This window comes from Sus scrofa, chromosome 17 (genome assembly GCF_054392235.1).
Source record: "Sus scrofa isolate SSC_HxYL_T2T_F1_AM1 chromosome 17, Sscrofa_HxYL_maternal_Yorkshire_Landrace_v2.0, whole genome shotgun sequence".
NCBI lineage: Eukaryota > Metazoa > Chordata > Mammalia > Artiodactyla > Suidae > Sus > Sus scrofa.
This window is the reverse complement of record NC_139399.1, coordinates 31891372-31918476: the sequence shown is the minus strand read 5'-3', so window position 1 is coordinate 31918476 and position 27105 is coordinate 31891372. Positions and strand designations below refer to the sequence as shown.

The following is a 27105-nucleotide window of genomic DNA, read 5'->3' as shown; positions in this document are numbered from 1 at the left end:
TTTCTCCTTATTTCTACTCAAACTATTGTCCATGGATAAGCAACACTGGAATGGCCTGAGAGTTTTTTTTTTAAATAAAGGATCTCAGGCCTTGTCTCAGACCTACAGAATCAGTCTGCATTTTAACAAAATCTCTAGGAGATCTCTATGTACATTAAAGTTTGAGAACCACTAGTCTATGGGATATAAATATATACACAAATTACTGATCCCATAAAAAATGCTAGACTTTGCCTAGACAATTCATATATATTTTTTCTAATCATCATATCAACCTTGTAAAGTAACTATTTTGATCTTTATTTTGCTTTCAAAAATCGTAACTGGGTTTATCTGACTACAAATCCCTTTGTCCTTTACGTTTTGCCTAGAAATATCTTTATTTTGTCTTTTAATTTTTAATTGACATATACCTTGCATATAATAAAGCACACATCATAATCACATAGCTCAATGAGCTCACCATCCAGATCAAGAACATTTCTAGCACAGTGGCTCCCTCTGTTGGTACCTGTGTATACCCCTTCAGAGGTAAAAGGAAAATTGCCTCTTTTTGAAATTCATATAAACAGAATACAGTATGTGCTCTTTTGTATCTTACTTTTTTATGCTTGTTTTCTGTGAGATTAATCTTAGTCACTGCAGACATCAATTGTCCATTCTTTTTCATTGATGTATACTATTCCACTGCGTGAATATACTATGTTCTATGAATGGTGAATTATTTTCAGTTTGGGACTGTTATGAATAAAAGAGCTAAAAACATTCTTATGCATGTATTTTGGTGGACATATGTACTCATGTCATTTGTAATATAAACCCATGAGTGAAATCATTAAGTTACAGGCAACACATCTATTTAGCTGTACTATATCTTGAAAAACAGTATTCTGAGAACAATCTGTTCCCATTTATAGTCCCACTAGAAATATATGGGAATTTCATTTGTGCCCTTTATTCTTTGGACTTTGTTTTGATATTACTGGTCACAAAAATCTTTATATAGAGGAGAAAGCCATGCAAAATCTTACCCCTCCCAAACCTATTTCTACCCTTTTCACCTTTGGATACCAGACAGAATGATCATATCTTTGCATACTGAGTCCCTTTGCCTATTCACCTAGTTATTATTCCCCTCATCACACTGTAATATAGCTATATCTGTGTTTGTTTCCTTTATCATGTTATGAGCACTGTGAAAATAGAAATTGTTTTATTCATATTTCTCCTCCTAGCATCTGCTAATAAAGAGTGATTGATGTATGTCTATTTAATTGGTCCTCTATTATAGTACTCATCAATGTCTATAAATAGTATTGAGGGACTATAACTTACTTCCTATTGTTACTTTAGCAACAAAGCACTAAGGTTACTAAGCACTTCATACACTGTGTTCATTGCAAAGAAACCTTGCAAGGAGAACTAAATGCCTTAGGCAAATAACAACCTCTTTGGGCTTCAATTTCATTATCGTTAGAAAAAAAGGTCAAAAAACTAGATAATATCTTAGATTCTATCTTTGGTATTATATGAGGATATGTCTCCTGGTGGTTTTTAGTCACCACTGACATTTGTCTACTGGACGGATGATATTAAGGGAAGCATCACTGGTTTTTCTTAAAAAATATTTCAAAATTTATTTTTAATTTTTTAAAGTATTATTGAAGTAGAGTTGATTTACAAGGTTGTGATCATTTATGCTGTAGAACAAAGTGGTTCAGTTATACATGTACACACATCCATTCTAAGATACTTTTCCCACACAGATTATAACAGAATATTGGGTAGAGTTCTCTGTGCTATACAGCAGGTCCCTGTTGGCTGGTCATTCCACACATCTCACTGTGCATATGCCAGTCCCAAACCCCTAGTCCATTCCTCACCACAGCCCCCCACCCCCCAACCCTGTCCCCTTTGGTAATCTTAAACTGGTTTTCAAAGTCTGTGAGTCTGTTTCTGTTCTGCAAGTAAGTTCATTTGTATTCTTTTTCTAGATTCCACATATAAGTGATGTCATATGATGTTTGTCTTTCACTATCAGACTAACTTCACTTAGTATGATACTTCCTGGTTTTTGACAGAGCCTCATTCTGTATCACCATTGATGGGGAACTGATTGTGACATCTCCTCCCAGTCATTGCGGGGAACTTAGCTCATTATTTGTGACCTGGCTTTGTCTGTTCAGTGATGGCAAAGAGCAGAGTGTTCCCAGAGTAGAAGCAGCCACTCTACTGAAGTGTCTCTTTGGTCCCAGGAATCCAGTGGAGGACTTTCAGAGGAAATCCATCAGGAATAGGAAGACTGCAATTCACCAGGACCTGGGGACTGCCTGGATTGGGCAGGGAGGGGAGGCAGGCAGCAGGCTAAGGCTGTGATGAATACCGGGGATTTTTCTTCGTGACTAGTAAAGTCTGGCATGTCTCTTTGAGGAGAAGAGGCCACTGCAAAGCCTTTTTGGAATATTTCTCTCCCTTGCCTTCTTCACTGGTGTCACTCTTAATCTGTTTTCACCAGTGCACTTTTACATATTTTGGAAATCTTCTCTTGAAACAAAAATATGTGTATTTTCTTCTAATTTTTCTAAAATTAAGATGGTGAAAATGGGGAAAAAATTAGGTTCTCAGCTCTGAAATCCCAGAATAATCATTACTTGCTCAGGCCAGAGCCACACCAAGATGTTGCATCTTGTACAGGAGGAGGTCTGTGTGAACTCCCTGCCCTGCACCCAGGCCTGCTGTGTTAATGACCATTCTGAGGGCTCCAGCCCATCTGCCTTTCTCTTCAGCCACTCAGACACAACACACTGCATCTTGCTTTCTTGACCCCATGGGTGCATGCTTTATGTTTGCCTCTCCACATTCAGCCTGGTTGAATTCTACCCACTGTCCTTTGCCCTAATCCCTCCTGGCAGAGGAAACAAAAGAACATAAAAGATCCCACAGTGTGTGTGTGTGTGTGTGTATATATATGTTTTATACAGTGAACTCAATCATCCATACTAATTGGAGGGGACCATTAGAACAGATAATCCAAAAATCCATTCACTGCTCTTTAGAAATAGATCACATGATTATTTCTTGGAGCCCTGGTAATTAAGTTTGGCTCAAGCTAATGCTTTAATTAATTTGCATAAAAATTGGTCTGGGAACATCAGTCTCGAATTAAACATTTCTAGAGGATAAACCTAAACTCGCTCATAAATGGACTGCTTTTGAACAATAGCCACAATATAGTTTTATTGTTTGTAGGTTATTAGATGCTCAGATCTTCCTAAGAACAGAAGGAAGACCTTGTTTCTTTGGTTCTTCTCTTAAAGAGAATGGAAATTATGTCCTTTTGTTAAACTTGAAATTTGCTGTTATTATTCAAAATTTAACCTTGACTATATCTAAAAATACAAGATTAATAGTAAAGTTAAACCTAAGTTACTGTGAATTTGACTATTTTCTAGTTACTCTTGGTTTTTTCTAAGGCCAATAAAATTTACTTTTCTACTATAAATTATTTCTAAAATTATTATTTTTATAGTTACAAAAGAAAGGCAGTTTTCTTATAGAAACACATATATAAGTGTTGAGAATTATGAATAATTTTAAAATTAAAGGATTACCCCTGTTAATACCATAAACTGCTATAATTCTCTTAATGTATATATACATATATATGCATGTATATATATATATGCATACAAATTATCTATATATACATATGTCTTTGTGCATGAATATAAAATATATATACACGCACATATACATATATACACACATACATATATGTGTACATATGTAAATACATAAATTTATCCTGATAGTAAAATGAATTTACACTTTGGTTCTTGCTTTTTTAGTTTATATTTTTATAAGCATTTTACAGTCATTACACTTTCTTCAGAAATCTTGTTTTTAAGATTCATTATATTCCATGTTATGAATAAATTTTTTCTTTGTTTTTGCCATCAAACACAGTATTGCAATGAACACTTTTGCGAATACATATCTCTATACTTTTGGTGGGTGTTACTTTAAGATAAATTCTTAAAGCGTAATTTTTGGATTGAACTGTAAACATTTTACCTTTTATTACATTTTGTCAAAATTGCTGACAAAGAGGTTATGCCCTTTAATCTCCCACCAAGGGTGTGTGAACAATTTTGGTATCCTCCTCATACCAGTTCAGTGAATACATGTCTGATATTCAATAGAAGAAGATATTAAAATAATGTTTTATTACCATTTCTTCAAGAAATGAAGAAATAGGTCATATCTTCATATTTACAATGACTGTATTTCTTCTTTTGTGAATTAAAATTGAATTCTTTGCCCATTTTTCTCTTGGGTTTTTTTTCTTATTGATAGTTGAGGTCTTTATATTTGTAATAAGAAAATCAATTCTTTGTCATTTAGACTGAGAAAACTTTTCTTAGTTTTACTTTAGTATTTGATTATAGCCTTTACTTATCACATCAAAATTTATATGTTCAGACTTAGCCACTTCCCTCTTTTATGACATGCATGGACATATGCACACATACACACATTTTATAACACATATGCATACAATCATATGTCTGTATGTATCCACAGTTGAAAAAGCAGTACTTATTTGAAAACAAAAAGTATACCCTTTGGTCCTTTTAGTGTAGTATTTTTATTTTTACTTATTTTTTTATTTTGTGCTTTTTTGAGTTGCACTTGCAGCATAGGGAAGTTCCCAGGCTAGGGGTTGAATTGGAGCTACGGCTGCCAGTCTATGCCACAGCCACAGCAATGCCAGATCCAAGCCGTGTCTGAGACCTATACCACAGCTCAGGGCAATGATAGATCCTTAACCCACTGAGCAAGGCCAGGGATCTGACCCACATCCTCATGGTTCTTAGTCGGATTCGTTACTGCTGAGCCACGATGGGAACTCCCTAGTGTAGTATTTTTATAGTTTCATTTTTACGTTTCATCTTTGCCCCTTTTGGAATTTAAGTTAGTATAAGGAATGATATTGGAATTTGGCTTACTTTTCCAAATGGCCAACTAGTTGTCCTAATGCCATTTACAGAGTTATCCATCTTGAAAATGTCAGCCTGAATATATACTGAATCCCAGATCTCCTTGGGTCTATTTCCAAACTCTTTATTCTGTTTCATTGATCAGCCTATCCATTCCTGGAGTAGGACTACACTGTAAATCACATTTTTCAAAGATTCCATATCATTTTTAGTCTATTTATTCTGTCATTGACTGATAATATCATATCCGTGAATTCCCCCATCACGTTTCCAATTGAATTTTGTTCATATTGTATCTTTCTATATCTTCTGACACATAAAAACCCATCACTATTATATTTAATCAGGGACTGAAATTTTTATTGATATAAAATGACCAAGTCTCTCACTTGAGACTTTTTGCTAGAATTCTAACTGGCTAGATTTTAAAGTGGTTTTTCATGTTTTCTTCTGATGGTCATTTCCCAAATATTTTTTATCTAACTATGTATTTTTAAAGCTTTACTATTTTACTGAAATTAATTCAGTCTGAGTTTACTGCAATTAATTTCAATCTAAAGTTTTTACACTTAATAAAGTAACCTAATTATACTACATTTACTGTCATAACTATTTGCCTTGGTTTCTGTCATTTTTAATATACTGTTTCTATTATATTGCTACTTATTATTTTTATTTGCATTACTGAATATACCCTCATGTTTGGTATGATCTTCAAAGGAAATTTAGAAAGTAACATTTATTCCTTTAATTGTATTCACAATTATCATAAAATGTTTCAGAGTTTTTATTTTTTTCAAGGCTATAGCGACAGCATAGGGAAGTTCCCAGGTGAGGGATTGAATTGGAGCTGCAGCTGCCAGCCTATACCACAATCACAGCAACACCAGATATGAACTGAATCTGCTATCTCTGCCACAACTTGTGGCAATGACAGACCCTTAACCCACTGAGCGAGGCCAGGAATCGAACCCACATCTGCATGGACACCAACTATATTGTGTTCTTACCCCACTGACCCATAACAGGAACTCCTAGACTTATTCTTAAACCTAACTTACATTGATGGAGCCCATAGCACAGTAGGATTCTTAGTTTTTGATTACCTTTATCAAAGTCAGAATTGTATGCAACCTTCCCTGGTCCACAACTAGCATCTTTATTATTATTATTATTTTTTACAAACTCTGCCATTGATACTTCCTTTCTTTACTCTTTCCTTCATTTCCTTCCTTATTTCCTCTCTTTATTTCTTCCTCTTTTAACTATTCTATCAAAATGCAACATACATACAGGGAAGTACATAAACAGTAGGCAGAGCTCAATTAAATAACCAAAAACAGGTAGAAAAACTATATATTCTTATGCTAACCATCCAACCTGGAAGACTAGCTTACAACCCAATCAGTACCTCTTCCCTGGTCACCAAGACTTAATTAAGACCCTGAATATCACAGTCATCACCATCTACATTTTCTTTATCATTTTACCACTTAAGCATGACAAAATATTATATTTTTCCTGCTTTTCAAAGATAAAACAGATGAAATTGTACAATAAATATGCTTTCATACCCACTTTAGTTTAATATGTTTATGAGATTCATCCAGGTTTTTGTCTGTTAATTGTAGTTTGTAATTTCTGATGAAATTGCTTCATCCTTACATTTGTTTCTCTGTATATCACTTGTCTTTTTTCATCTAACTATTTTTGAGATTTTTCTCTTTATCACTGGTATTGAGAAAGTGGGTTATGATGTGCTTAAGTATAATTTTCTTTATGGTTTAGGGTCATAGAATTTCTTATATATGTGAGATCACAGTGTTTATCAAATTTCAGTTCATGATTATTGTCAATGGAATCACTCTCGAAGTTGATCCATTCCTCACTGATAATCTTTTCTTTTCCTTCAGTCATTTATTCTCTCTGTATTTGAATTTGGATAGTTCCTATAGCTACATCTTTAAATTCACTAATCTTTTCTTCTGCATTGTCTAATCTGACATTATTCTCATCAAGAATAATTTTCATCTCAGACACTCCATTTTTCATCTCTAGAAATTCAGTTTTTTAAAAATACCTTCCATGTCGCTAAAGAACATGGACAGTCCTTCTTTTAGCTTCTGGAAGATGTGGAACACCATTAATGATTTTTAACACATGCTTTCATATTATTACCCCATTTGTACCATTTTTTTTTTTTTTGTCTTTTGTCTTTTTTTTTTTTTTTTTTTTTTTGTTGTTGTTGTTGTTGTTGTTGTTGTTATTGTTGCTATTTCTTGGGCCGCTCCCGCGGCATATGGAGGTTCCCAGGCTAGGGGTTGAATCGGAGCTGTAGCCACCGGCCTACGCCAGAGGCACAGCAACTCGGGATCCGAGCCGCGTCTGCAACCTACACCACAGCTCAGGGCAACGCCGGATCGTTAACCCACTGAGCAAGGGCAGGGATCGAACCCGCAACCTCATGGTTCCTAGTCGGATTCGTTAACCACTGCGCCACGACGGGAACTCCCCATTTTTGATTAATTTCCATTAATTGATTTCTGTTCTTCTATGGGTCATACTTTCATGTGTCTTATCAAGAATTGGGAAGGATGCGAGATTTTATCTTATTTGCAGATTAACAAGTTAGCTTGCCACCATTCTATGGTTATCTACTGAAGACTTAAGACTCCTGGATCAGAGATAAAGAACAGTTTATTACTCAGAGCAAGAGTTGTAACCAGAATATTTGCACCTGTTCCCTTTACCCCAAGTCTCAGAGTGTAAACAAGGGATATCTGCATACTCAGTAGGTTGTATTGCAGGGGAGGAACTTTGAGCTTAGAGAATTTGAATCTTTGATAATGAACAGAAACCATGTCTGCTCTTTGATGTGGAAGGAGGCACTATTCCTATCTTCTAAGGCTAGATGCAAGCCTGCTCTTTGCTCTAGAGCAAGACATTGCCTCTGTCTTCCAAGATTGTTCACTCTACACATGTGCCTTATTTATTGTACTTTGTTTACTGTGCTTTGAAAATATTGTGTTTTTTGCAAAGTGAAGATTTGTGGCAACCCTGCACAAAGCAAATTAATTGGCACCATTTTTTTTTTCTCAAAGCATTTGCTCACTTTAAGCCTGTGTGTCAAGTTCTGGTAATTCTCGAAATATTTCAAAATTTTCTTCATCATTATATTTGTTCTGGTGATTTTTGATTAGTTATCTTTGATGTTACTCTTATCATTGTAGTGCCATGAACTGTGCCTGTATAAAGTGGCACACTTAACTGATGAATGTTGTATGTGTTCTGTTTCATAGACTGTTCCCCATCTCTCTCCTTCTGCTTGAGTCTCTCTATTCCCTGTGATACAACAATATTTAAAGTAGGCCAACCAATAAAAACTAGAAACAATTACACTTAGTGAGGCAGGCATGTCAAAAACTAAGATAGGCCAAAAGCTAAGCCTCTCACCTCAAGCAGTTAGCCAAACTGTGAACACAAAGGATGAGTTCTTGAAGGAAATTATGTGTTTCTCCAGTAAGTACATGAATGATAAGAAAATGAAACAGTCTTATTGCTGATATGGAGAAAGTATTGGTGGTATAGATAGAAGACTACAACATTCCCTTAAACCAAAGCCTAATCCAGAACAAGGTCCCAAATCTCTTCAATTTCATGAAGGCTGAGAGAGATGAGGAAGCTACAGAAGGTTGAAGCTGAAAGAGGTTGGTTCTTGGGGTTTAAGGAAAGAATCCACCTCTATAACATACAAGTACAAGGTGAAGAGCAAGTGCTGATGTAGAAGCTATAGCAAGTCATCCAGAAGATCTAGCTAAGCTAATAAATGGAACTGGCTACAATGAGCACAGATTTTCAGTGCAGATGAAAAAGGCTTCTACTGGAAGAAGATGCCATCTAGGACTTTCATAATTAGAGAGGAGAGGTCAATGCTAGGCTTCAAAGCTTCAAAGGACAGGTTGACTCTCTTGTTAGGGGTTAATGTAGCTGGTGACTTTAAGTTGGGGCCAATGTTCATTTACCATTCTGAATTATGTTCAATCTACTCTTTGGGTGCTCAACAAATGGAACAACAAAGCCCGGATGACAGCACATCTGCTTACAACATGCTTTCCTGAATATTTCAAGCCCACTGTTGAGAACTACTGCTCAGGAAAAAGATTCCTTTCAAAATACTGCTGACCGACAATGCACCTTATCATCCACAAGCCCTGATGGAAATGTACAATGTTGTTTAATGCCTTCTAGCATAGCACCCATTCTGCAGCTCATGGATCAAAGAGTAATTTCAACTCTCAAATCTTATTATTTAATAAGTACAATATATAAGGCATAGCTGCCATTGACAGTGATTTTTCTTTATTTTTCCTTTTTCCTTTTGTCTTTTTTGCCATTTCTTGGGCCACTCCCACAGCATATGGAGGTTCCTAGGCTAGGGGTCGAATTGGAGCTGTAGCCATCTGCCTACACCAGAGCCACAGCAACGTGGGATCTGAGCTGCATCTGCAACCTACACCACAGGTCACGGCAATGCCAGATCCTTGACCCACTGAGCAAGGCCAGGGATCAAACCCGCAACCTCATGGTTCCTAGTCAGATTCGTTATCCAATGTGCCACAACAGGAACTCCAATAGTGATTTTTCTGATGGGTCTGGGCAAAATAAACTGAAAGCCTTCTGAAAAAGATGCACCATTTGAGAAGCTATTAGGAACATTCACGATTTATGGGAAGTGGCCAAAATACAACATTAACAGAAGCTTGGAAGAAGTTGATTCCAACCCTCATGGATTACTGTGAGGGGTTCAAGACTTCAGTGGAGGAATAACTGCAGATGTAGAGGAAGTAGCAAGAGAACTAGAATTAGAAGTGGAGGCTGAAAATGTGATTGAATTGCCACAATCTTAGGATAAAACCTCACAGATGAGGAGTTGCTTCTTATGGATGAACACAGAAAGTGATTTCTTAAGCTAGAATCTAATTCTGGTGAAGATGCTGTGAATATTGTTGAAATGACAGCAAAGGGTTTAGAATATTACATAAGCTTAGCTAAGAAAGCAGTGGCAGGATTTAAGAGGATTGACTTCAATTTTGAAAGAGGTTCTATTTGGGTAAAATGCTATCAAATGGCATTGTATGTTGTAGAGAAACCATTCATGTAAGGAAGAGTCAATTGATGTGGCAAACTTCATTGTTGCCTTATTGTAAGAAATCACCTAGAACCACCATATGATCCAGCAATCCCACCCCTGCACATATATCCGAACAAAACTATAATTCAAAAAGATACCTGCACCACTATGTTCATAGCAGCACTATTCACAATAGCTAAGACATGGAAACAACCTAAATGTCCATTGACAGATGAATGAATTTAAGAAGATGTGGTACATATACACAAAGGAATACTACTCAGGCATAAAAAATAACAAAATAATGTCACTTGCAGCAACATGGATGCAACCAGAGATTATCATACTAAGTGAAGTAAGTCAGAAAGAGAAAGCCAAATACCATATGCTATCACTTATATGTGGAATCTAAAATATGGCACAGGGAGTTCCTGTTGTGGCTCAGTGGTTAACGAATCTGACTAGGAACCATGAGGTTGCAGGTCTGATCCCTGGCCTTGCTCAGTGGATTAAGAATCCAGCGTTGCCGTGACCTGCGGTGTAGGTTGCAGATGTGGCTCGGGTCCTTCGTTGCTGTGGCTCTTGTGTAGGCGGGTGCCTACAGCGCCAATTCGATCCTTAGCTGGGAACCTCCATATGCCATGGGAGTGGCCCAAGAAATGGCAAAAAAGACAACAACAACAAAAAAATATGGCAAAAATGAACCCATCTAAAAACAGAAGCAGACTCACAGACATAGAACAGACCTGTTTATTGCCAAGGCAGAAGAGGGAGGGAGTAGTAGTGGGGTTGGTAGCTACAAACTTTTACATTTAGAATGGATAAAAAAATAAGGTCCTACTGTATAGCTAATATCCTGGGATAGACCATGATGGAAAAGAATATTAAAAAAAGAATGTATATGTGTATAACTGAGTCACTTTACTGTACAGCAGAAATTGGCAAAATACTGTAAATTGACTATACTTCAAAACAAAACAAAAAAGAAACAAAAATGGCCACAGCCCACCAACCTTCAGCAACCATGACCCAATCATTTAGCAGCCATTGGCATTGAGGCAAGACCCTCCACCAGCAAAAACATTACTTGCAAAAGGCTCATGTTATAGCATTTTTTAGCAATAAAGGATTTTTAAATTAAGGTATCTGTATTATTTGTTTTAGACATAATTCTATTGCACACTTAATTGACTACAGTATAGTGTAAACATAACTTTTATATGCACCAGGATATCCAAAAATCTGTGGGATTTGCTTTCTTTCGAGATTTGCTTTACTGAAGTGGTCTGGAACAGAATCCACACTCCTATGTGTGCCTGTACAAACATCCTTGAAAAGACCGACCCAAACAAAGGCAGTCAGGGCCTCTGCTCACAGAATACACAGAGACACAAGCGCTGCATGGAGATTTGTCTTCCAATCCTCCTTTTCACGCCTGGTAATTTTGTCAATTACTCTGTTGGATGCAAGGTGTGTTGCATATAATTGTAAATATTCTGGCGTTTCATTCTAGGATCAGTTAAGTTATTCAGGAACAGTCTGATCCTTTCAAGTCTTGTTTTTAAGCTGGCTTGGGGAGGACAGGAACAGTATGTAGTGCACTGCTAGTTTTGCTCAACTACGGGGGGCAAACCCCTACTGAACCTTCTACACGTTTCAGGGTTTTCCAGTCTGGTTGGTGGGGGTAGGCACTCCTTTCAACCCTGTGGAAGCTCCAGATATCAATTCCCTCAAGTCCTTGAGTGTTCTTTACCCATGTTCTTTACTCTTGTGCATGCACAGGTCAGTACTCCAGTGAAGCCTTGAGGGATTCCCTCTGTAGATTTCTAGAGTGTTCCCTGTGTGAACTGTTCTCTCCTCTTCAGTCCTCAGCCCTGCAAACCCTAGATATTTGGCTTTCCAGGACTCTTAGATCCATCTCCTCAACTAAGGGAGTCTTCTGGGCTGTACCTGGGTTTCTCCTCTCTGCACTGTGTCCTAGAAAATCTCTCCAGACATTCAGGAGGAACCATAGCAGGGCTTACCTCATTTCCTGACCCTCAGGCATCACTAAGACCAAATTTCAGCGCTAATCAGTGTTTTTATTCTTGATGACAATGGAAAGATATCAGCATACTTCAATTTACCTCATCCCAATAAATGCCATTATTGTAGTATATTTTAATTCTAAGCATATCTTAACTCCCATGATACAGTATTTTTCTTATTATAATGAACATTATTGATTTGTACCACCTATACTCATTTCCATTTATCCAACAATTACTATTTACCTTGCTTTTAACTCCTTCCTTCCTCTTTGATCTTCTATCTGGGATCAATATCCTCCTCCTTGAGGAACATCAGAATTTTCCTGTGATGAACTTTTCTTCATTTGGTCCAAAATGTTCTTAATGAATCCTTATTTTTGAAACATGCATTTTCCTGGGTTTATAATTCTTCATTGGCAGCTATTCTGTTGTATTGTCTTTTTCTTTCCATCATATCTTTTGAAAAGTCAGCCAGCAGTCCATCTGTTTGATGATAGCTTTTGGATGTTCTGTTTATCTTTGGCTTACAGCAATTTTACTATGATGGGTGTGGCTGTGAATTTTTTCTGTTTGTGGAGTTCAATGGACTTTTGGAACATGTGGCCTATTACCCTTCCTCACTGTAGGAAATTTCTCACCATGATTTCTTCGAATATTGCTTCGGCCCAATTCCCTCTCTCCTTTCTGTCCAGGATTCTAATTACATGTGTGATAAAGATAGACTTTGTCATTTTTATCCTCCATACCTTTTGCCTTTTTTTTTTTTTTTTTAAGTTTGCAACTCTGTTTCACTCCTGTTTTTATTTTGGATATATTCTTCTGACCTAACTTCTAGTCCACACATTCTCTTTCATCTGTGTCTAATAAACCACCAGGGTGAAATCTTTTGCTTCTAAACCTTCCTTTCTTTTTCTGTTTTGAATTTCTGGTTCTCAGCTAAAATTTTCAAACTTGTCTTTATTCCCTTATAGTCTTTGTGTTTTATACTTTGTGTTCATTACACTAAATATTTAGCCACAAAGAACTTGCCACTCTTGACTCCTTTTTTTTATTTCACATTACCTTGCTTCTTGATTTTCTCTGTGTGTTTTTTTGCTTTTTTTTTTTTTTTTTTTTTTTTTTTGTATGCATGAGCTGAACATTGTATTTAACAAATTCTTTACGTAACTGCTTGGAAACCTAACTCTTTTTATTTTTTATTTTTTTATTTTTTTTGTCTAGTAAATCTTTTACATGTGTTTTCTTCAGGTATCAGAAGGAACTAGCAATCTGAGTTTGATTTGGAGATTGAGATGATTCAAAGCTGGGCTGCAGTCTCTCAGGAGGCTGATCTGCTATTTCATTCTTCCTGTAGGGTACATATGTGTACCCTTTGGGGTTTCAACCCAAAACTCATGGTTTTATCAGGGCCCCTTACCCTCTTGAGCCGTGGGACTTAAGACATCTTTTGCAGAATCAGCAAATGCCCTAAGGTAAAAACAGTTTCAAATTCCATCTCTGTATGTCCATTTTTTCCATATTCTCCCATAACCTAGCCCAACAGTTCTCAATCCGTTAGCTCTCTGACGTGTGTGTGTGTGTGTCCCCAGGTTGTCTAGGGGGAGTTATAGTTTAAATTATTTAGACTTTAATTGCTAAAAGCAAAAGTGTCTCCTTTTTCTTTCTTATTTAAAAAAATATACTGTAATTTTTGAAGGTAAAAGCAACCATTTAAGTGATTTTAATACTAATTTCAAAACAGTTATTTCAACATTTTCATACATTTAAATGAGTCTCTTATCACATAGTCCTTCCCAACTGTGACTTTCCTAGTCTTGAATTTTCCTTTTATTCTGTATTTATTGTTTTTGCACAGGCCTTTTGTAAACTTATTCAGAAAGAACACTTGGGTGGCATATTTTCTTAATCTTTCCATTCCTGAGAAAATATCACTCTTGACTTCATGCATGAATAATAACTCCACTAAATATAGACACTATGGCCTTTAAAGCTCTGGAAATGTTATTCCATTTTTTCCTAGGATTTAGATTTGTGGAAGAAGAAGGCTAAGGCTAATCTGACTTTGATGATTTTGCTCATAACCTGATTTTGAATTTCCTAGATGCTTTAAAAGCCTCTTTATTATTGATCTTCAGACATTCCATGAGGCTTTGTAGGTTTCTGTTCTCATTTGAGTTTTCATTATCTTTGCCTATAAATATAACATGGACTCTTGTGTTTTGGGTGGAGAAACTCATTTGCATTTGTAAAACTTTTTTTCTGTTCTTTTTCTAAAGACTGCTTCATTTCTGTTTGTTCTATTATGTCTTCTTGGTATTCCAAAGACATGGAGATTTAATTCCCTGAATCAATTCTGTACATATATTCATACATCTGTTCTCACATTTATCCTCACTGGTATTTTACTTTCATTTCAGTAGTTGCAAATCCAGTGCCTATAAAGTTTAGTCAGGTAACAAAAATAAATGAAGCCAGGAGTTCCCATCATGGCTCAGCAGTAAGCCAACTAGTATCCATGAGCATGTGGGTTCAGTCCCTGGACTGGCTCAGTGGGTTAAGAATCCATTGTTGCCCTGAACTGTGGTGTAGGTCACAGATGCAGCTTTTATCCTGTGTTGCTGTGGCTACGGTGCAGGCTGGCAGCTTCAGCTCCAATTTGACCCCTAGCCTGCCTGGGAACTTCCATATGCCTTGGGTGTGGCCATAAAAAGCAAAAAAAAAAAAAAAAAAAAAAAAAAAAAAAAAAAAAAAAAAGAAGCCAGCTCGGAAACAAATAAGAAAGAAGTAATGAGGATTGTAGAAAGCAAACATCCCTTCTAAATGTGGTGGCTTCCAATCCTAAACAAATATGGCTGACTCTTGAACTACATGGGTTTGATCTATGCAGTCCACTTAGAGGTGGACGTTTTTCAACGAATATGTACTACATGATCTGTGGTTGGTTGAATCTGTGGATGTGGAATTACAGATACACTGGGCTGACAGAAAAGCTTTTCACTAATTTTCTACTGTGTCGGGGAATAGGCGCTCCTATCCCCTGAGCTGTTCAAGACTCTAGATTCCATTTTTCCATACAAACTAAAATCTGGGTTTTAGAAAATGCAATATTTGTCAGCAAAAAAAACAAAAAAAAAACAAAAACAGAAAAGGATCTCATAACTTACCGTCGGAATGATCTTGGTCACTCACTTCACTGTTTTTTGTAATATTGTCATCCTTTGCAGAATCTGACACAACAAACAAGCAAAACTTTTAGTCAGTATTTTTCACCAAGAAAAATGCTAACACTACAAGAGCACTAACAGAACAGATTCATGTTGGGGGGAGTGGGGATGTTATTACTTTTTAAAAAATGCTATTAAAATACTTAAATACCTTCATCAGTAAATAAGCATTTTTTAAAGTACTGCATAAAATGTCTACACAAAGTTTACAAGGTAAAAATAGTAAAGATTTGGTTGGAACATCTTTTTGCAACAAAGAAGAAAATATAAGCAGGCTTTATGCATCAGTGAAAGTCTTAGGAGAATTGTGCAAAAGGATATGAAAGGAAGGCAAATAGAGAAGATTAAAGGAATATAATTTTAATGTTCTTAATGCTTCCATTACTGTAGTTGTTCATATATGGGAGCCTTGAATCCTTGAAAAATCCAGATGTAAAGCTTTGAAATCCAGTGGTAATTAAGTTCACCTTCCTCAGTAACTGCACCAGTAGAACAACAGCAAAGGAGGAATATGAACTTTCTGTTCTATGCAACTTCATCCTTTCTCAAGGATAGCACATTTACACATGGCATCAGCCTAAGTTCATCTTTTTTTTTTTCTTTTTCTTTTTTTTTTAAATCATATGATGTACTTTGTAGGGAATAATATGGCTAATAGGATTCCAATGACTACAGACTCTTGTAAAGTTAGAAAGGGTCCCTTGTTGGATGTTGGAAAACTCTCTGCAGGCTCTTCAAAAACTACGGGAAAGAGCATGTGAGTAGGTCATTAGGAAGACAGAAAATAGATCTTTCATTCATTCTGCAAATATTTATTAAGGGCCAACTCTATGCCAGACACTGTTCTCAGCCCTGGGGTGTCAAGTGTAAACAAAAGAGCAACTCTCTGCCCATGTATAGATTGTAATCTAATAGATATTTTTCATGCAGTTAACAGGGTGGTAATCTGAAAGCATCTAAAAGCCAAGAGCTAATCTTGTATGTATGTGGCTATATTAGGGGATGGCAGACCATACCTCTATCACATACAAATGGGTTTCTAACTGAGCTCACATTGCTCAGTTGAGTTTTAACTCTTGAGCAGAGCTGAATCAGGTGGAATCTAAAATAAATAATTCTTTCTTTGTTTCTCTTACGCATTTTTTATTTGCCACACCCATGGCACGCAGAATTTCCCAGGCCAGGGAGAGAACTCACACCACTGCAGTGTCCAAAGCCATAACAGTGACAACACTGGGTCTTTAACCACTAGGTCACCAGGGAACTCCCCTCTTACCCACTTTCCTTTCCTTTCTCCCTCCTGATCACTTTAAACAATAATATGGTTTGGAATATTATGAGAGAGTTTGTTTCTTAAGCTCGCCCACAAGCAACATTTGATGGACAAGTGAGAAATCCGGGTAGTTAACATATGATTCAAATTTAATAACCAGTGAAGCAAGTATACACCCAAAGTGTATAGTTTTAATTAACTGCAAATAATTCCCCCAAGGCAAATGTTTAATTATCTGCACAGCTTATTTCTTTTTAAGACTGACAATAAGTTTCAAAGTCCAAATTTGGAAGCAAAACTGAGCAGAGACACATTTCCCAAACTGTTATCTTACTCTAGTCAAATTGTCTTAAACTAGCTCCCATTAAGATATGCCTTTTTAATTTTGACTCTAACATGTGGATTTAAAAAATGTTATTTGAATTTTTTTTCCACCTTAACACTGAAAATTAGTCATTTTTGAAAAAAGGTACTATATGGGTCAGGTTAAATTTTGATTTTGAAGTTTTTAAGTTTACTTGTTTATAGAAAATGGTATCATTTACTATGCAGTCTTGTACAACACTCATTTCTTCCAACATTAAATTTTTAAGATTATGCAAGATTTTTATGCCATTAAAATTTATTCAAGTTAACAATAATTCATTATGTTTTCTAACTTATATAAACATTATGTTTCATGCACCAAATATGACATAAGAATGTCTTTTGAAAAGTTATTTATATTGAGTTTACAAGTTTATGGTCCAATGAGTCACACAAGAGAGGTGAAAGTATTTAAAAATTAATCACGGAGTTCCCTTCATGGCCCAGTGGTTAATGAACCCAACTAGGATCCATGAGGATTTTGGTTCTATCCCTGGCTTTGCTTAGCAGGTTGAGGATCTGGTGTGGCCGTGAGCTGCTGTGTATTGTGCAGATGTGGCTTGGATCCTGCGTTGCTGTGGCTATGGTGTAGTCTGGTAGCTGTAGCTCCAGTTCAACCCTTAGCCTGGGAACTTCCATATGCCTGGATGTGGCCCTAAAAAGCAAAAAACAAACAAACAAAAATCACTAGACTCTACCTGCTTTGTCACCAAAATCTGTGACTACGGCAATTTAAATGACCCTTAAATTTCAATTGCCTTGAGGAGTTGCTGTAACATTGCTGAAGTACCTCCTGATCTTATGTGCTCTAATATACACAATGTATTTCATTGAATCCAAGAAACCAATAATTGTTATTTGCACTATTGTGTAGTATTAGGGAAAAAATGGCCAAATGAACTATAACACGTTATAATTTCTTTGAATGTGTCTTGATTTTGGAAATAAAAGATATGAAAGACCCTACATCCTAGAAATATGATGTTTGAGTATATTCTGTATGTACATAAATGCAAGTCTGTGTGAGGACAAGGATTTCATAACAACATGACTCATCAAAAAGGCTATAAGCTCATTCTGTCTTGTATGTGAGCCTCTTCTCCAGAAGTGGTTCCACATTTATACACATAATGGATGTACAGCAATAAAGCAAGATAAAAAGTATAAGCTCATGACGGCATGTACAAACAACCAGGTGGCTATGGAAGACTGTTTCCACTATAGTTTCTCGGTTAAAAGGGTAATTTGAATTTCCAGTTTCATGAACGTTAGCAAGACTGGATTTAATCCTAAATGTTTTAAATCATGGACCCCATTACATTACACTTAATTGGGGATTTGAAATGACAGTGGAGCTTTTCCGCTCTGGAGGTGCTGAAAGCTGCACTGTGTATGTATATTAAGTCATTATTCATGATGAGAAAAAGGGAAAATTTATCCAGCATATATGGTCATTAAAGGAGATTATTATTTCCATGTAAGTTTTATCAACTACCATGAAAACTATAGTTGTATATACTAAATTCTTTTTAAGTTTTTTTTTTTTTTTTTTTGGTCTTTTTAGGGCTGCACCTGTGGCATATGGAGGTTCTCAGGCTAGGCCTGATTTGGAGTTGTAGCTGCTGGCCTACACCATAGCCACAGCAATGCTAGATCCAAGCAGTGTCTGCGACCTACACCACAGCTCATGGCAATGCTGGCTCCTTAATCCACTGAGCAATGCCAGGGATGGAACCTGCGTCCTCAAGGATGCTAGTCAGATTTCCTTCCGCTGAGCCATGATGGGAACTCCTATACTAAAAATTCTCAATTTAATTCTAAAAATGGATTCACACTTTATTTAATTCTAAAAATGATTATTTGGTAATGTTCAAAAATGTAAAAGAGTTATCACCTAATTCTAAGGTTCAGTCAATGTTATTTTAATAGCAGAGAATTTGAATTAAATTTTTATGTAGATCCTGACTTTCAAATCTTTAAGGTCAATGTCCTACTAGAGAATTTTTTCAAATGCAAATATTAAATCAATAGTCAAGCCAAAGTTCTAAAGACAGATTTTCTTTTAAGAGTAACAAGGATAAAAAATACTTTCATAAATTACAAAAAAAACCCTGCTTATTTAGAAAGTTGAAAAAGGTTTAAAAGAATATTTAAAGTAGATGAAAAAACATAAAACAAATTCTAGGAAGTAGGTCATTTTTAATGCAATTATTATATCTACACAGAATAGCACATGTATAGATTTAAGCTTTTTTAAAGTGATGATAAATGATACTATTGAATTTTTAATAAATATATCTAGACTATAAATCAAAATAAATGCTATTTCTTTTGAAAATGTCCCTTTAGAACAAGTTCTTAACCCTATAATATCATAAATATACTCTAGGGGTCTACAAACCTTTTTGAAATGATGTGCAAATGTGTGCATATATTCATGTTATTTTTCTGGAAGGACATAGCTTCTATCATATTCTTGTGGAGATCTGTGACCCGAACAAGGTTAAAAATAATTGTAGAAATGTATATATTCAAATGCCAGAGACTGCCATTTTACAAAAAAATTTAGTACAATTATTGAGAGCCAGCTGCAAAACTGGATGCCCAACCATTAATTCATCAATGATGGCAATTCTTGAATTCTTAAGGTAGATCTGTCTTGAGGAAATAGCTCAAAACAATTGCCAGCTGGAAGCTGACACTTGACAACTGCCTCTACAAGGATTAAATCATGAGCTATGGCAGCTGCTGACCTTCAACACCCCCTGAAAGAATTTAAGGTGGAGAGCAGGAGTGACGCACTCTGCCAAATGCGTCACTCTGGGACAAATGGCAGAACAAGTCTTCAGATAGTCAGATATTTTCAGGAGATTTTATGAGCCCAATACTTCCATTTCATAACTAGAAAAGCACTAAAATCTTTCATGGTGGTGTCTGCTTCTCATGACTAGCAGCAACCTTCTGCAAAATGTCTTCTTCATTGCACATACCTCCCCCCTCACCAAAATCACATATATACTGACCCCCCCCCCAACTCTTTGGGGCAGTTTCTCAGAACTATATGAAATGCTACCTCCCGGACTATGATCCTCATTTTGCCCCAAATAAAACTTAACTCACAGCTCTCACATTGTGCTTTTTCGTTTCCATCAACACAATATAGAGGTATGTTTAATAAATGAGGATGATAATCCAACTGTCAAAAAGCACTTTGCACTAATGTCAGAGGTGACTATACATTAAAAAACTGAATGGATGATTAACTATCTTTGAGGACATTTTCAAGCCAGGAGGTGAACATAATCCATCTAGTCAGAAAGGTAGCCCCTGGCTACTGTTTAGAGCAGCCGCAAGAGGTCATTTGTTATAAAAATTCTAATGGGTCTCAACAAAGCAAATGCTATGCATAAATGCGTGCATAAAATATTCAACTCTATAATGTGTAGACATCCACCTGTGAGTACATTAGCTTGATGCAAAAGTTGCACAGAAATATAATCATCTGGATTTCCTTTGATTCTTATAAACTGATTCGATTTAACCAGGCAAAACATTTATCCTGGCCTGTTCATTTACATAGCTGGTTTACTGTATGAAGCAAATTGAATAAAGCAGTTTTTCGTCCATCTGAACAGTGTGATTATTCACAATAAACTAGGGTCTCCACAACAGATTAGCATTTCCTTGAAGCTTTGCAATCATGATGGCTCCAAACACATAGGAAAAACACATCCTGCAATACCTTCCTGAGAATGCAGATCGCACTATTCCGAACTGTGCTTATAAAGCTGGATACACTGTATTTACCTGAAAAGGAACCTGCTCCACAGGACAGGACATTGCCCTGAGCATCAGGAGGCCCGAATGAGTTATGGTCGGTTATTTGTCATCATTATGCTCTCGTTAATCCCCATTAAAAGGAGGAAAATCATTCCCAGAGCTGTGGAATCTGGGTACCCAGAATCTTTGAAATATGGCTGGCAGAACTACCATCAGGTACCATTAACTTTCTTTCTATTAGGAAACACATTCTAAATTCTAAATAGTACACCTGTGTAAACCAGCTTATTCCAACATTGGGGGTGATTTTCTTCGGCAGGTTATTATTGAAAATACAGGCAAATGAGAAACTCAGTCATGACTGGACAGGCGCTGGCTTGGGGGTGTGATTCTAGATTTATAGCTACAAGTTTCCTAACTAGGAAAATCTATTCACTTTACATAATCTCAGTTTTAGCACCTAGGACCTGAAGGTGTTGAGGCAGATAATCCCTCTTAAACCCTTTACAATGCCAATCTGCTGATTTGTTCAAATCATCTCTTTGTTCCCTGCAGACCTTCCCACTCTTCCCTCATTATCTGCCTCCTTGAGTTGGACAGTTCTTGCACTGAGATTTTTACTGTCTATTTATATATATATATATATAAGGTTAGTAGTGGGGGAAGTGGTGCTATGTGACATCAGTGACACCCTGGCCATCTTTAATTCTGCGATTCTATGAAGTACCATCACAAAAGTAAAAGAGAACAGCTGGATATGAAGCCAGGCTGGACCATGATGGAAAAAGAAATGCTTAATTACCCTTTCCATCAAGTTAATTTTTCCCCTTTGGCAATATAATCAAAGGCAAATCTGCTCTTGTTTGGTTGTCTGTGACCTGCTATCCTTGACCCCCATTCTCTGATGCCTTTCTGTTCTTGCATCACTCTTCTTTGCTAAGTCTTGCACCACAGGCTCTCTTGAAATCATTAAAAAGAAAAATCTGACCAGACCACAGGCAAGAAAAGTAGCTATGGTTTTAAATACAAACTGACTTGGAATTCTCTTCAAATGCTCATCTATAAATCAGAGAGAAGACAAGAATTTTATTTACGCTTTGGTTTAACTTGATCTGATATTACGCAGTCATTGGGAGGCTACTACTGAGGGGACTGTCTCCTTAGGAGAGATGAGATTTTTTTTGACCTTAACTCTGAGCAGGGTAATAGCTTAGCAGCTGGCCACTACTTTTCAGTTATTGTATTTCATGGAGAAGTTGAGGCAGTAGACATTCTGTCTCCAGATTCATAGATGTTTCAATTTGGGGGCTCTGAGTCTTTTCTGCCAGGCACTTAGAGAGAGTAGCTGAGGTGCTAAGACCTCATACTGAGTGATCCAGGGATTCCTACAATCCTCAAGGACCCAGTCCTAATCCCCGTGTTGGAGCACAACTTAAGTCTTTTTTTCCCAAGTGATGAGAAGGGACATGTTTGGAAACTAAGATAAACATTTGGATCTTTGGGGGGAGTTATTCATTTCATGTGGGCTCCAAAGACCTGGATGACTTCCCCTTAGCATGTCATTGATCCTCACAACAAAGAAGGATCCACAAACCCATCCAAATGAAAATGGGTGTGCTTACTTTTTTTTTCCTTCAATTTTCCCACATAATATTGAATATAATTCTATTATCTGGATGGCTACAGAATGATTCATTACATGGATCTACCACAAGCTATTTTACTGTTGCCTCTGTCACTGGACTTCCCAATTGAACCCAATCTTCAACCATTCTAAATAATACTGTGTTTTTGTTGTATTGGGTGTCCCAAAGCTGGAATCCCTCCATTCTTCCTCGTACTTCTCCTCAGCCCACTCCCATCTCTGAGATCAAGAGAGGATTGATCTTTTGAGAGCTAGAGTAGCTAGAATAGAAACAACCCAGGTAAGCTGAGCTATACAACAGCCTAACCCCCCAACCTTGCCCCACACATACCTTATCTCATTGGACTACTCCTGAGATTGGAACAAATGGTTTCAGGAGATGAATTGCTTTCTGAGACTCTGGCTGAGGGCATTCTTGCCCCAGATGGGCCAGAAATACCCAGGAGCTAAAGCCCAACTCTTGATCCTAAAAGATTCAGAATGTAAAACACTAGTTTCCCTATCCCCGAGGGAGACAAATCTGAATGTTCTCCATACATCATTTAGAAGAATGGACCCCAGTTCCCCTCAGTAGTGATTGCACATTAATGGACCTCTTATGGCTATTCTCCCATTCCTGTCCCACTCTCCCAAGCCTCACCTATGCTTCCTGGGACTGCCTCCCAAATAAACCATTTGTACCCACATCCTTGTCATAGAATTTGCTTTTGGAGAACCCAAACTAAGCCAACCAAGATAATCAATAACCTCTTTTTAATGATTTAGTAGAAAAATTGTGAATACTCACCCTATTCTACTGACTTATAGCTCTCTCATGCCAGGCTGCCTTTAACTAGGGAGTACTGCGGGAGGTGCCTTTCACCTAACCAGAGAAAGTTGGGTAAAGAAGTTGCTGTGTTTGGTACCATATAACCCTGAGTGCTGGACCACAGGTGATTGATAAGAGATGACCCCTGGGCAGTTACCTATAGGTTGGCCTTGTGAACTGAGAATTCTACCTGCCACATCAATAAACAAAGGATGTCACAACTATCAGTGACTGCAGCCACCCCTGATGATAAGCCTTGAAGGACCTCAGAATGGAACAAGGAATGCCTACTATCTAGCAGCCATCGGACACTGCATCCACCCCCAACAGTGCAGCTGGAAGAAACTCAGGATGAGAAAACACAGGGCACTCACCCCAGATAGTTGAGGTACATATAAAAGGAATGGTCTCAGTAAGCTCAGACTCTTGCATCTTCCCATACATAGAAAAGTGCAGAAATTCCTTGAGATAGCTGGTTTTCTCCAATTAAAAATAATCTTTTGATGTTCTGACTACCTTCCCTTTGTTGCAAAAATTCCTATATATCCTGGCTTCCCCCTTGCTTCCTTGGAACTATTTTCTCAGCATTATCTTGAGATGCTGTTTCCTGGGCTTGAAGTCCTAAGAACATCTGCTGAATAAAACATAACTCTAAAATTTTAGGTTGTGCATTTTTTCCCCAGCCAATAGACATTAAATGAAGATGGCCTTGTCATGAGAGCTCCACCTGCCACAAGAGAATTCATATTAATGGATGAATGGATGAAAGGAATCTACCAGCTCCTTTGTCTTAGTGTTTTGGGGGAAATCAGACACAGAAAAGCTTCAAAGCATGGAGTGGCATAAAGGCAGGGATACACTGAAGGAGGAGGGAGAAAACATCAGCCATGGAGGGGCAGAAGAAAGAGGCATAGAGAGGTCCTTGGCATTCAGAGAGTGGAAAGAGGATCAGAAGGTAAAGTCTTGGATGCTCCTTGAGTAGATGACTGTTGAAGAGTTGGGTTTCTAGAATTACTACTTGAGGGGCCTCTTGTATGATCCAGTTCTTGAGGCTGATGAAATGTTTTCCTTGCCCTGACTTTCAGAACTAGGGTAAGAGTTTGACCCAATTTTGGTGTGTTCATTCTCTTAATTTTGGTGTGTATCTACATTTTAAACATTTCAAAAGTGCCTTTTTTAAAAACCGATATTATTTTAAGAAGTATGATAAAGAATTTTAGACTCAGTTTTTTTTCAAGCTCACTTTTCTAGTCATTTCAAATGTACAGCATCCTCATGATGCTTGTAAACAGATTGAAATATGCTGGACCAAGACACTTCGAGAAACTTATAGAGGGGGAACAGCCTGGTCCTGCAGAAAAAAATCAAGTTCATCAACTTTCATTTTGAAAACTGACCCTGGTGGGGAAAAAAAAAATCAGGCAACATCTGGTATTACAGGAAATGGGGTGTATAGAGGCATTTGTACAGGGAGGGCAATGTTTTGTCTCATAAACTGAGAAAAATGTGTTAAAATACTGTAAGGTGCTATTTTATGAGGACCTTGGGAAATATACTACAGATTAATGTAAAAACATTATTTTCTATTTCCAGGAAGATTTTTATTTTAATCTACCACTAGTATAGATTAGGCATAACTAGGAGTTCTAGAAATCATTATATTTTCCTAATGCAATGACTAACTATATTAGTCTGCTAGGGCTGCTATAACAAGATACCATCAACTGAATCAGTTAAACAATAGAAATGTATTTTCTCATAGCTCTGGAGAGGAGCAGGCCAAGATGAAAGTACTGGCTGATTTGGCTTCTGGTGAGACCCTCTTCCTGGCTTGCAGAAAACTTTCTTGCTGTGTCCCCACATGGGCTTTCCTTCAGTGAGTATGCAGACAGACAGAGATTAAAATCTTTCTTCCTTTTCTTACCAAGGCCACTAATTCCATTATGAGGGCCCCACCCTCATAATCTAATCTAACCCCAGTTACATCCCAAAGATTCCCTCTCCAAATACCATCATGTTGGCCAGGGCACTGATATCTCAAATGTGTTTGTGTATAAGGAGACCCAGACATTCTGTCCTTAACAGAGATGTAGGCATTTTTGCTGTTTGGTGATTTGACCGTGGAATGTTAGCTCTTCAATTTGGTATACTTGCTGCACATCAGAACAAAAGTCTCCAAATGGATTTGGAAATGGAATCTTCCTTAAATGTAGGTTCCTTTTCCCTCTTCCAATTCTCTGGAGTCAGTTTTCACTGACCTTTAAACCAGATCATGTAGTCAGTGTTTGAATAGCATGGGTAAAGTGGTAATAAGGTAATCTGGGGTGATATTCAAAACATGATAATTGGCATTGGGGTCGCTGATCAGGATGGACATGTCCCCAGTGCTGGGGCAAGGTCATGGAGCCCCACAGATATGCTTGGGATAGAAGTAGTGGTGAGGGTTACTTTCAAGGAGGGGAGTTAAGTCACTCTTTGCCAAACACCATGTACATTTTTCATTATTTTCAACATTTTTGCAGTGCTACTTTGGTGAGTGGCAGAATGTCAGTTCTGTTTGTAGTAGAGAACTATGTCAATAAGTTCCTAAAAAAGAATGTACAATGCTTCATCAATATTTTTAATATTGGTTACATGTTGACATAATTATATTTTGGATGTATTGGTTAAATACATTATTAAAACTGTTTTCACCCTTTTTCTTCCTCCATGTGGCTATTAGCAATTTAAATTTATAGGAGTTCCCACTGTGGGTCAGTGGGATAAGAACCTAACATAGTGTCCATGAGGATGTGGGTTTGGCCCCTGGCCTCATTTAGTGAGTTAAGGATCCAGCATTGCTGCCAGCCATGGCCTAGGTCACAGATGTGGCTCAGGTCCAGCATTACTATGGCTGTGTCATAGGCCTGAACTGCAGCTCTGACTTGAGCTCTAGCCTGGGAGCTTCTTTCTTTCTTTTTTTTTTTTTTTTTTTTTTTTCGTTTTGCCTTTTCTATGGGGCTGCTTCCCACAGCATATGGAGGTTCCAAGGCTAGGAGTCTAATCGGAGCTGTAGCCGCTGGCCTATGCCAGAGTCACAGCAACTCGGGATCTGAGCTGCGTCTGCAACCCACACCACAGCTCACGGCAACACCGGATCCTTAACCCACTGAGCAAGGCCAGGGATCAAACCCACAACCCCATGGTTCCTAGTCGGATTCGTTAACCACTGTGCCATGACGGGAACTCTGGGGAACTTCTATATACTGCAGGTAAGGCCTTAGAAAGAAAGAAAAAAAAAAGAGTTTAAAATTACATATGTGGCTCTCATTGACTTCTATCAGACAGTACTGTTCTAGTGAATTTAGAATTAGCCTGACTTAAACAATTAATTGAAGGCATGTTAATTTGAAGGTCAGAGTTATGAAGATGGGAAACTGTAGCATGCCAAAGGATGGCCCATCAGATACTAGAAAACCTAACCTGGCCTATAGAGAAGCCTCTACAAATGCTAATGGAGATGGCTGGGAAGAAGAAAATCCTAATTAGTTATAACCAGAAAGGATATTTTGAGAAGGAATTTTTCAAAAGAGTACAACACACTTGTAACAACTACCACACTGAAAAACTATATATACCCAAACTATCCAGTGGTTGAAAACTTTTGCTTTATGTTGATTTGACCCAAATATCTTAGCTTTGCATTTAGAGTTCTCCATAAACAGGGCTGTACCTTGACAACTAATTAATAAGTAGATCAATGGATCCATCATTCAAACCAAGTGAGTCTATTCATTGAACTTAAAATGGATTTTTGATGTTCTCCTTCCAACCTTTCATGGATGCTCTTTGACCCCACTAGAATAGCT

At 37.3% G+C, this 27105-nt stretch overlaps 1 protein-coding gene across 8 annotated transcripts in view; it reads right to left on the bottom strand.

Annotated features, from left to right (window-relative positions):
• The window catches only part of MACROD2 (mono-ADP ribosylhydrolase 2), a 2051375-nt gene that overhangs the window by 82558 nt on the left and 1941712 nt on the right, over positions 1–27105 (bottom strand). For all 8 annotated transcript variants that reach the window (XM_085004514.1, XM_021077531.2, XM_021077533.2 and 5 more), the window contains one exon: positions 15326–15388. In XM_085004514.1, the coding sequence (XP_084860640.1) occupies positions 15326–15388 (63 nt within the window). The remainder of the gene's footprint in view (positions 1–15325; positions 15389–27105) is intronic.